Genomic DNA, 12,828 nt, shown 5'->3' on the forward strand with positions numbered 1-12,828 from the left:
CTGCTATCATGTCACCCCTGGCCCTTGTTTTCATTAAACTAGACATTTACATACGCAACCGTTCTTCATTTGTTTTAGCCTCCAGTCCCCTAATCATCTTTGTTGCTCTTCTCTGCACTTTTTCTAGTCTCCACATCTTTTTTACATTGTGACAACCAAAACTGGATGCAGTATTCCAAGTGTGGCCTTACCAAGGCATTATAAAGTGGTATTAACACTTCACGTGATCTTGATTCTATCCCTCTGTTTATGCAGCCTAAACTGTGTTGGCTTTTTTGGTAGCTGCTGCACACTGCTGGCTCATATTTAAATGGTTGTCCACTAGGACTCCAAGATCCCTCTCATAGTTACTACTATTGAGCTAGGTACCAAATATACTGTACCTGTGCATTTTGTTTTTCTTGCCTAAACGTAGAACCTTACTTTGGCACCCAATGTTCAAGTCTGCCAAGATCCTTCTGTATCTTAAGCCTATCTTCCAGAGTGTTGGCTCTGCAAATTTGATGAGTTCCCATCTATCCCCTCATCCAAATCATTGATGAAGATGTTGAAGAGTACTGGGCCTAAAACAGAACCTTGGGACCCCACTGCATACTTCCCTCCATATAGATGCAGTTCCATTGAGGACTACATGTTCAGTGCAGTTGGTCAGCCAGTTATGAATCCATCTGGTGGTGATGCTGTCTAACCCACACTTTTCTATTTTATCTAGTAGTAGGTTATGGTCTACTTTATAAAATGCTTTACTGAAGTCCAAGTAAATTATATCGACAGCATTCTTCTGGTCCACCAATTTTGTCACTTTGTCAAAGAATGCAATAAGATTAGTCTGGCGTGATCTGTTTTTGACAAACACATGTTGGCTTTTGGTTATTACTTTGTTTGCTTCTAGGTATTTGCTGATTCGTTGCTTGGTTATCTTTTCCAGAATCTTCCCTCATACTGAGGTCAGGCTGATAAGTCTGTAGTTTTCTGGATCTATTGTTTTTCCTTTTTTGAAGATGGGAACTACATCAGCTCTTTTCCAGTCCTCTGGCAGTTCCCCTGTGCTCCAGGATCTTTGAAAAATATAGTTCAGTGGTTCTGAGATCTCGTCTGTCAGTTCCTTCAGAACCTTGGGGTGTAGTCCATCTGGTCCTGATGATTTGAACTTGTCTAGGGTAGACAGGTGCTCATTTACTATTTTCTTCCCTATTTTAACTTGTGTTCCTAGTCTGTTTTTTGTGGTGCTGTTTTTGATAGGTTGGACTTTTTTTTTCCCTTTGTGTAAAGACAGATGCAAAAAACGAGTTAAGTGGTTTTGCTTTCTTCCTATTGCTTGTCACCTTCTTGCCACTTTCTCCCAGCAATGGACCAATTGTTTCCTTGACTTTTTTCTTGTTTTTAATATACTAGAAGCAGCTCTTTTTTGTTATTTTTTACTTTTGTCACAAGCCTTTGTTCATTGTGAGCCTTAGCTTTCCTCACTTCATCTTTGCAGGCTTGGGCTATTAGTTGATATATGTTAAGTTAGCCTTAGTTATGCACCCCTCTTTCAACTTTTTATACTTGTCCTTTTTGTCTTTCAATTTATCAGAGAGTTCTTTATCAGCCATGCTGGTTTCTTTTCAGAGCTGTTATTTTTCTTCTTCATTGGTATTGTGCTAGACTGGGCTTTAATAATCGCACTTTTCATAATTTCTCAAGTTTCTTGAGTTGTTTTCCCCTTGAGGAGTCTCATCCATGGAATCCTTCCCAAGCTCTCTCTAAGTTTATTGAAATTAGCTCTCTTAAAGTCCAAGATTCTAGTTTTACTTTGTTCTATTGCTTGTACTTGCATAATGTTGAATTCCAATATTGCATGATCTCTCGCCCCCAAGGTTCCTGTAGCTTCAACACCTTCTATCATTTCATCTCTGTTAGTGAGAATTAAGTCCAATATGGCTGATCCCCTTGTTCTCTTCTCTACCTTTTGGGAAACAAAGTTGTCTGCTAGGTTTGTTAGAAACCTGTTGGATCTTCCACTTGGTGCAAAGTTTGTCTCCCAGTTGATGTCAGGATAGTTAAAATCCCCAATTACTATTATGATATGCTTCTTACAGCCTTAGTTAGCTGACTAGCAAAAAGTTCATCTATTTCCTCTGTTTGGTTGGGTGGCCTATAGTATAGACTTATGGCAATGTCATTTCTTTCCATTTTAATATTGGCCCAAATGCATTCAGGATAATTTTTGTCATTGTTGTGCTCTATTTCTGTAGAGATGTAGTTATTTCTTATATATAGTGCAACTCCACCTCCTCTTTTATTTAGTCTATTTTTAAAAAATAATTTAAATCCCTCTAGCTGTATGTTCCATTTGTGAGTTTCATTCCACCAAGTTTCCGTAATGGCAACAATATGATATCTGCCCTCATTTACTTGCATTTCTAATTCATCCTGTTTATTCCTCATACTCTGTGCATTGGTGTATAGACATTTGAGTCCATTTTGATTGACCCTGTGTTTGCTGTCTACATAACCTGGGTTGTGCCTGACTGTCCCTACTTTCTTGCCACCTATTTGATTAGTGCACATAGCACCAGGGGTGAAATGCTCCCGGTTTGGACCGGATCAGTTGATCCAGTAGCAATGGCGGTGGGTGGTTCGGAGAACTGGTAGCAAAAATCCCTGCCCCTCCCCGCGGCCCATGCCCAGCTGAGCCACGCGATTGTCAGAGGCTTTTTTTTTTACTTTTAAAAGCATTTTTTCTCTTCGGCCAAAGAGGTAGTAAAAAAAATGCTTTTAAAAGGTAAAAAAGGCTCTGACAATCCCAGCTGAGTTGCCTGATCGTCAGAGACTTTTTTTTTTACTTTTAAAAGCATTTTTTACAACCTCTTTGGCCGAACAGGTTGTAAAAAAATGCTTTTAAAAGGTAAAAAAAAAGGCTCTGACAATCACAGCTGAGCCGCACACTGTTCTACTTACTCCATGCCTTCTTTTGGCGTGCACTGCGTGTATGCACCTTGCATTTGGTGTGTGGTGCACATGCACAGCCAATGAACCAGTAGTAAATTGGTTCAGATTTCACCATTGTATGGCACTCACTATTAAATGCTTCATTTTGCTTGACAGCAAGGTTGATAATCTTACCCGCACAAACATCTATGTTACATGCACTGATAACCATATTAATTTTAGATTGCTGGGGACAGAAATGTTCTGTATTGATTAATTCTCTGTCCCCGCTGTTCAGTTTAAATGGTTATCCAGAAAATGTGCAAATTTAATGCAAAGTAACTCAGTCCATTTCTTTGATGGATGCAAACCCTCTCTTTTGTAGTTTTTCATTGGTCCAGCTGCAGACATCATGACTAATAAAACCAAAGCCTTCCCTTTTACACCACTCCTTTAGCCACACATTAAACTCTGCTACACGCTGGCCTTTCCTTTTTTGTTCCTTATATTGTTCCTTATATACTGGTAAAGCCTCTGAAAAGATAATCCTACAACCTATACTACTAAGCTCATACCCTAAGCTCTGGAAATCATTCTACACAGAAAGTACATCTCTTTGGGACAGATCATTTGTGCCAAGATGTATAATAGCATTAACATCACAGTCCTTACTGGCATTCTTGATTATCTTAAAAATCGGCCTCTAGTCTCTGCTGGCAGTAGCACCTGCCAGACATCTGACCTCTTTCATAACCTCCATATCCTTTCCTAAATCCCTTACACTTATACTTAATATCACTTTAGATATACTTCCTTAAGTTTTTAACATAAATGGGCCCAACTGAATATGATAAAATGCATAAACAATTTTATTTAAACCCTGAATTGGAGTTAGAATCTAGAGAGGAGTAAAGTAGTACATCACTCAGTTATCTCATATCTTCTCTTCCATTCTGAGATATTTTACCTCCTTCACATACAAAATTGTTTTGCAAGATTAAGGAACTCTTTGGAATGGATTAAAAGAAACTTGGAGCAAATTAAGAGAAATCAACTGCACTATACAAAAGCAAGTATATTTCTGCTTGCCTTCAGAGATGCAAATTAAAAGGAATGTGGCCAAGAAACTGCACTCAAGAATATGTATGAGGCCCATATTTGCAATTTCACAAAAAGTAAACTAATGCTTTTCAGGAGTAGACACACATGGAGAGAAAAGCCGAAAACAACTCAGATAAGCCATACACATCAAAAGAATGGAAGAAAGAGTCAACACCCCTCTCATTGCCTCCCCCTACTCCAAAATATTCCCTACTATTGCCCTACTTTGTTGGCCTCCTTCAGAACAAAGTGGTGGCTTCAACTATTAACCAGTCTTGTTTTATAAGAAGATTCTGAAATCTACGAGGGATTATAAAGTGTTTTTGAAAATATGTTGAATTTTAGCACTTTAAATTGCAGCAAGCCAGACTTCCAAAGTTTTTATAGGTAGGGTAGGGTAGGTAAGGGTAGGGTGGGGTCGGGAGGGATTAATGCTATAAATCACGGGTGTCAAACTCAATCGTGTCACGTGGCGTATTGTGACATTTTTAGCAATCAGTCAGCTTTATCAGTCTAATTATGGCTGCCCTGCTATAGTGGTCACAATAAAAGCAAGTTGATGGTTAAGTCATCTGTTTCTTTCTGAAAATAAACTCAAGAAAAAACTTGCAACCTATTCCCACCCAGATTTCAAAAGACAAAAATACAGCAATAAAAATGGAAAAGCATATGTCTCTGTTCTACTAATTAGCATACTGAGAAAATTACTTGAGAGTATTTAAAACCCATGCCTGTATCACATGAAATAACTGCCAGTCTGCTAGTGCAAACTCATGGACAAAACTCGGGTTCCTGTTTCTTCATCTATAAAGATGAAAATACGTTAATATTTTAATACAAAGCAGTAGAAGATTGAGTCAAGTCTCCTTGCTATGTCTCTAAAGTCTAGTATTTTAAAAACTGTAATGAGAACCAATTGGCACTTACCAGTGATTCACCCATCAGTGAGTTAGAAAGAGCGTTAGAAACAGCCTGTAGCTTCCCTTTAAGATGCACGCAGCCAAGCACTGCACGGAAAGTATCCCCTTCCCTGTCCAGTCCTTCTCCCAATACTGCAATCAAAAGCAGATACCATACACTTAGACTTAGAATAACTTTACTGTCAGTTTGAATGTACACTAATCGGCATATATTAAAATGAATCTTTATGTAACAAAGACAAAGCTCTCAAGGGTCACCACTTTCAATATACACTATATAAACATACATACATAGATGCATGCATACATACATACATACATACATACATACATACATACATACAAAATTATGCATATACCCACACTTATTATATGACACAGAGAAACAACACAGTCTAGTCTGGATGTATACATGTACATGGCAAGAAAAACAAATCTTGCAAATTTACCAGATGGATGGCATAGGAAACAAAGCTGTTACAGAATCTGGTAGTCCATATTATTTACTGTACTATATAGACACACTCCTCTGCCACATTAGCCAACAGAAGTCACAATATGAAGGGAACCATAACCCTTTTAATAATGTAAAATTTAGTTTTCCTGATAGACAGCTCTTTATATTTTGGGAATAAATGAGGCAGTTGACTTCACCCGACTTTTATGAATTTACCTATCTCTAAATAGTATTTAGGTGGCCACAAATGTTATGTTGCATCTGAGGCCACTATTGACCACTGAATGCATGGAGACTACTGAGCTGTTCCCTGTTATACATTTTGGAAAAATAAGGAAGTGATCCAAATATTCACGCACACCTTTTCATAGCTAATCTCAGTGGTGGGATTCAGCCAGTTCGCACCACTTCGGGAGAACCGGTTGTTAACTTTCTGAGCAGTTTGGTGAACTGTTTGTTGGATGAAATCATTAGGGAAGAGAACCGGTTGTTAAATTATTTGAATCCCACCACTGGCTAATCTGTATATGTATGAAGAGTTACTAAACATGAAAGCCCAATGATTACAATGTTTGGAAATATGGATCCTGGATTATATTAATTGGATCGACTTTTGAGGCCATGACACTTTGGCTGCATTCACGTAATTCACTATCCATTATTCATTCAAATTAAAGAAGATAACCAATTTAGAATGAGAATACTCTAACATATGTATGCATTTTAGAACAAGTGATATCCACAAATATAAGTACTTAAATTCAACACAGCACTTAATATGGCCTGTGGCATCTACATGACCTGACTGCTAGTGTTCATTTATAAGAATAAAGATTTTTTGAAAATCTGAAGCTGGAAGGGGAATATTATCAGAGTTGCCTTTGAAGTGGACTGGCTTAGACCTCTTTTTTGTACAACAATTAAGTTTTGGAGAGAGAACTAGTACTGAATCTAATAAATTTTTTCCTCCTTTGATGTTCTTTCCAAGGCCACTGGTTACACCTTCAAGATCATCGCAATGGTCTGGAATCACCCCTCCCTACTTGCTCTTTCCAAGGCCTTTGGTCTCACCTGTTATATTGGTACATTCACCCTCATGTTCTTATCACATATGCTCAATCCACCCCGGTAGTCTTTTTTCTATCTATCTTTCACCTGACACCCATATATGCTCGTTACCTTTCTCCTGGAGCCCTATTCTTGGCTTTACATGTTCCCTATACGGATACATTTTTTCCTAGTCTAATTGAGGTGCTTTTACATGTAATGGCATTAGATGGAGAGAATTAATAATATTAATAACCTTTAAATGAATGTAAAGAATGTGCTGAAATACATGTATTAACCACAGATGTATACAGGTAGTCCTCAACTTACAATCATTTGTTTAGTGACTGTTCAAAGATACAATGGCGCTGAAAAAGTGACTTATGACCACTTTTGACACTTCAATCATTGCAACATTCCCATGGTCATGTGATCAAAATTCAGATATTTGGCAACTGGCACGTATTTATGATCATTGCTGTGTCCCAGGGTCATGTGATCACTTTCTGCGACCTTTTGACAAGCAAAGTCAATAGGGAAGCTAGACTCACTTAACAATCTAATTTAACAACTACAGTGATTTACTTAACAACTGTGGCTAGAAAGATCGTAAAATGGGACAAAACTCACTCAACAACTATCTGTTGTTAGGAATGAAGATTTGGACTCAATTGTGGTCATAAATCAAGGACTACCTCTATATCCACTCCTTCTTCTGCCTATATACATCTAAGCTAAAACGATGGCCTGGTTTTCTCCTGAGCCTGGTGCCTCCAATGGCTCCACAGACTTCTTTCCATCATCCATCAACATTCTTCTCAAAAACAGCTAATCTGGTCATGTGTCATTCAATCTGACCTTTCCCAATTCTTATTTCCAGAAACAGCCCATGTCACTTATTCACCCACCATTTGGTAAGAGAGCGGCTCCAGATACACTATTATTTGAAGACAAAGTGCAGACCTCAGTTCAGAAAAATTGTATCCCTTTAGTATGGAAAAAACTATATAGTTTAGACAAACTGTATCTCTAGTTTAGAAAAACTATTTGTAATTTGTAAAGAACAAGCAATTATAGGTGCTACAGATATCAATTGCATCTAGGATTAAATGAAATAAGAAGCGAATACTAATTTCCCCAGTCTAAACACACAAAGATTTGAACACAAATAATAGATTATATCTCATATTTGTCTCCTTTCTAGTAGTAAATAACAAAAAATGAATTTAAATTGCACATTTTATAAATCTCAGAAGGGACAATCTTGCATAGTAACACCTATTAATTATTTTAGAATATTTTCAGGGGATTAATGATATTTAAATGTATAGGAAATAGCACATTAAAGCAAGAATATTCAGGCTTAGTCTTGCATTTAACATCCATTTTTATTTTATTCTATTAACAATATTATTTCTAACAGATTACCTCCATCTGTGCAAATGTCAATTATTGTAATTGGTAGAAAGAATAAGTTTGAGGAACAGGAGGAAGAGCTACTACGAAAATAATGGTCAGATAAATGAAATCTGAGCCCAGGACAGAACTGTAATCCAAACAAGCGTTTCAGACAAGACCCATAATTGGACAATTCTATTTCACTTGCAGATTAAATGCAGAATCATTTCTTAATGTTTAGAAATTTGAAGCAACAATTTAATATTCATACCATGCCTACAGTCTTCATCTGCCTTTCCATAGTTTATCTGTAAAAAAGGAAAAAGAATGGTTAGCCATAAATTTATAACCAGTAGATGTGTGTTCTTTAAATAATTAAAATTATTTTCATCAGAATTTTTTATTTATTCAGAATTTTAATCTATAAACATAATCAGGAATCCAAGCTGTGACAACTCCTATAGCAACCAAAATTCACTCAAAGCGAGAAAAGTAATCCAAGCAGTTTCTTTCTTTACAGATGTGAAGAGAAGGTTAAAAACTAACTATATCTTGTCAAACTGCCACCTCATTTTGCCTTGGTTGCCAAAAAGAAGCAAAGCACTCTAACTCAGAGTTTCACTCACACGTTAAAGTGAGGAAGGATAGGACCAAGGAGTTCCCCTTGATGAAAAAAATGGCATATTTTCTAATTCTTGAGATCTCCAGCTGAAGATGAGCTTCACAGCAGGACAGTTGAAATTGCAGGTGAACCAAAAGTAAGACAGTAAGCTGAAGGAGCTTCTTGGACAAGAAGCAAAACATTTTCAAAGAAAAACCAGAAAGTTCAGTTGCCTCTTGAAAAGGCACCTTTGGGATAACCATGACCTGAATGACTGAGAATCTCCATAGACAAAAATAAGACAATTCAGCTACCAATAGGACACCAATAAGGAAACACTGGAAGGCAAAGAGGTTCTGGGGGTAACAGAAAGACATCACATGGAAGCGCCCAAACTTAGGTGTAGCCAGATATCTGGCATCAAAATTGATACATAAAATTTACCTCAGGAATTTTACATTTTAAATGCATTTTCCTAAGAACATATTTTTCCAAACTCTTTTCATCTTTTCAATTTGAACACTTACAGGTATCACCAATAAAAATAAGTAGCGATAAAGTCACAAATCAAAGATCCAGTTTATTTGATCTGTAGTTTGTGTCTTTCTACTCAGAAGCCACACCAGGCAAATAATCACTGGGACAAATAAAACCTGCAGAATTGGTATTTGAAAGTTATTTACATTCATATTGGTCAGCAGCTAATTTATAAAATGTTTCTTATTTTAAATAACAATTCATGTTTAAAAGCTGCTGAGTAATTTTCATACTCTTAAAATCTTTCCACACTTTTCTGAAGCATATTACCTCACTGTTTTAATCTAAGGCAGATCGAACCTCAAAAAACTATTCAGGGCAAGCCACATTTAAAAATGCACTCTGTATCAGATCTATTACCCCAATCAAGTAACTTCCAAGGCTTCCACTGGATAACCCTGCTGTTCGGTTTCCCCATCATCACTCCTTAAAGAATTACCCTACAATGACTGAATTGTTCATTTATTTCCTCCCAGACCAACTTCCTCTGTCAGTGACATTTTTCTATCTTTAGAAGTTCACGTGTTACATTTTATCTCATATGGAAGAAAGCAATATATATATATAGGAGCAAACACTTATGAAACCTACAGACACAGGAAACAAGACTGGAAATCACCACAGTTATACAGCCAAGCAGATTAAACACATGAATCCACAAAGAAATGTTTGCTGCAAGCTGCCTAAGTGTGTAGTGTCAAGCAATGCTATAATTTCAATTCCTGCTTGCACAACCACACCAAACTACTCTACTTGATTCTGTTGGAAGCATTGCACTCACGACTTGTAAAGAAGAAGCTGTTCTATGGAGAAGACTTTCAATTTTGATGCAGTCGATTTCAGCCTGACATGCTTCTGAGGAATGAGTGGGAGGATATTGGCAGAGAGAAAACATAGGCTTCTGTACAGTGCTTCACCGCCACTTTGTATTCCTGCTGTTTGGGTGATTCACATGCTTGGTCACATGACTTCTCTGGTCTTCTGTCTGCCGTGACTCAGCCACAGAAATCGTAATATGAATCAGGAGCACTTCAAATGCAGGATAGCTTTAACACCCACACTCCTGGATACACACGTATCTCACCCTACAGTTTTGCATATTAAGTAATTCTCTGTTTTCATCTTCAACAAAATCCTCTCCCAATATTTTCTCAATCCACTGCAGGGACACTCTATTTAGGGAAAGTGAATTACCTTCTTCTTTTTCTTTTACTACAACAGAAGAAGCTGTTAGACTCCACGGTCAATGTAGTAATTGAAAATCACAATCACTTTTATTCAACTGTTTTCTCCATCCTCCTCACACTATTGTGAAATGTGACTGGGCACACTGTAATCCACCACTCTGCAATGATCTGATTGCAAAATCTGTTGAGATTGTTGTTAAAGACAGTCCACAAGTTGTGCTATTAAATATATCATTAATGGCCTAATATGTTATATGCCAGCTTTGATTCAGTGAAATCCTACATATTGCTCACCAAGGAGAGCTGAAGAACTGTTGCTAGGAGCATTCATGTCACTAACATCTTCATTACTAATTAGGGCTTCTGGGAATTTTGAAACAGACACCCTGCAGTGATAGCTGATAGTAGAAGTAGGGGAAAAGTCATCTGGACTAGAACAGAAAAGAACTGGGGCACAGAAATGAATTAATACATCTGAGAAACTGCTTGATATTATTAAGCAATGTCAATAAAGCCAGGGAGTTTCACACCTTTTTAAGCATATTATCCTTCTTTGAACAAGCAAAACCTTATATTTTCAAAATACATTGTTGGTGAAGTTAAACACTTCTGTTGATGTGATTATTAAACAATTTAATTAAATAAATGTTAAGCTTATCCACTGAATATAGCTCCTTTTGGCTATTCTGAAAAGGTAGTGCAATAAATATAAATATCATCAGAAACATTTTATCCTCCATTCTAGTAACACATCAGACTGAAATAGGCATACAAGAAAGAAACAATGTATGCTTTTCATTCAGTCATTTTTAAAAGCTGGTTTTGAATTATTATCCAGGGGGCCTTCTGGGGGGTGGGGAAGGCCGTTTTCTCCCTCCCCAGGCTCCTAGAAAGCCCCTGGAGCCTGGGGAGAGTGAAAAACAGGCCTTCCTGTCCCACCAGAAGTCAGCAAATGGGCCATTTCTGACCTCCAGAGAGCCTCTGCAGGGGCGGGGAAGGCCGTTTTCACCCTCCCCAGGCTCCAAGAAAGCCTCTGGAGCTTGGGGAGGGTGAAAAACAGGCCTACTGGGGGGTGGTAGCGGGGGGGGTGCGCATTGAATTATGGGTGTGGGCATGCACACACGTGACCCCCCTGCATTGCCCCCGCTTTTGGCACGCGACAGCAAAAAGGTTAGTCATCACTGCTTTAGACACATGAAGCATTAATTATGTACTGGGGCCCAAAGACCCCTAATGGTAAGGTAGGTACCAGCCCGGATTCAAACCCAAGCCTTTTACATCAAAGAGTGGTGCTCTAAGCATTATACTCTCTAGTCATTCACATATATATAGAATTAATGTAGAGTATTATAAATTTCTCTTTTTATGAAGAAATATTAAATAATTATTGAAAGAAATAAGGCAGGTATGAAGTTCCAAATGTGGGAAAGACAGCTTTTGGGCAATATGAAGAAAAAACCTCATCTAAATATGGACCTGGCAGAAAGCAATGAAAGAAACTACATTTAAAATAGTACAACTTCAGGAAGAAATGCTGTGGTTTTTTAAGTTTAAAAAAAATATTTTAAGATAGATTCACTGTCAGCAGAATGAATGGAAAGTGGATGTAAGAAAAGAGGAAACTGGAACAGAACAAAAATAGTTATTATGATGGAGTGTCACCGAAATATGTGAAATATCATAAATTGAAAGGTGTAGGAGAAGAGGCAATGTTGTGGACAGAGTCAAGAGAGGAATAAGTCTGGAGTTGTTACGTTCCCACAAGCAATCCAAGTTCAGCCCTCCTTTAAATTCTGTTAATTCTTATCTAGTGCTGATTGTTAATTGACTAGATTCTTATGTATAGGCATGAGCAATAAATCAGCTTAACATGGAATCCTCTGGTGGCTCAACAGGCTAATGCAGCCTGTTATTAACAGCAACTGCCTGCAATATTGCAGGTTCAAGTCCCACCAGGCCCAAGGTTGACTCAGCCTTCCATCCTTTATAAGATAGGTAAAATGAGGACCCAGATTGTTGGGGGGCAATAAGTTGACTTTGTATATAGTATACAAATGGATGAAGACTATTGCCTGACATAGTGTAAGCCGCCCTGAGTCTTCGGAGAAGGGCGGGATATAAATGCAAATAAAATAAAATAAATAAAATAAAAATCCTGATTCTTTGTACCTGTCAAAAATATGAAAAAGGATGCTTGGTGAAATGAAAAAGTGAAAAGGACTATGGATGAGAAGAATGCATGTAAGAGAATGGTGTAAACATGAGAATGAAAGAAATATATTTTATAACATGTATAAAGCATTGTTGCAAAGAATTTAATTAAAGGAATTAAGACATAATGAAAATATAGAGTTAAACAAGGATTCTTCAACAGAGTGAATAGAATTAAATACTAGTAATGAAATAATCTGGGATGAAACCGAAGTGAAGGAATGCTAGACGGGGTATCTTAGAAACCTGTATGGGGATGACAGTGATATACCAAAGAGTAAAACTGAAACAAATTATAAATGTTACTATGCAAAAAAAAAATCATAAATGCTATGAGGATGCTGAAGAAATACATGATGTAATGGAACTAATATTAGAACTGGATCTTATTTATGAAACAAATGTGCACCTTGTTTAGTAGATATAAGAAAGCAGTATCTGAGTCTGATTGGATGA

At 37.3% G+C, this 12,828-nt stretch overlaps 1 protein-coding gene across 5 annotated transcripts in view; it reads right to left on the reverse strand.

Moving 5' to 3' along the window:
* The window catches only part of HELZ (helicase with zinc finger), a 144,100-nt gene that overhangs the window by 104,378 nt on the left and 26,894 nt on the right, over positions 1–12,828 (reverse strand). For 2 of the 5 annotated variants that reach the window (XM_058166096.1, XM_058166095.1), the window contains exons 1-3: positions 9,756–9,884; positions 8,108–8,144; positions 4,942–5,066 (exon numbers count right to left, since the gene is read on the reverse strand). In XM_058166096.1, the coding sequence (XP_058022079.1) occupies positions 4,942–5,066; positions 8,108–8,144; positions 9,756–9,869 (276 nt within the window). In that variant the 5' untranslated portion in view covers positions 9,870–9,884. Of the gene's footprint in view, positions 1–4,941; positions 5,067–8,107; positions 8,145–9,755; positions 9,885–10,455; positions 10,504–12,828 lie in introns of those variants that run through there. The other 3 variants (XM_058166099.1, XM_058166097.1, XM_058166098.1) reach the window with 2 other exon arrangements.

The sequence above is a fragment of the Ahaetulla prasina genome, chromosome 2 (assembly GCF_028640845.1).
Source record: "Ahaetulla prasina isolate Xishuangbanna chromosome 2, ASM2864084v1, whole genome shotgun sequence".
Taxonomy (NCBI): Eukaryota; Metazoa; Chordata; class Lepidosauria; order Squamata; family Colubridae; genus Ahaetulla; species Ahaetulla prasina.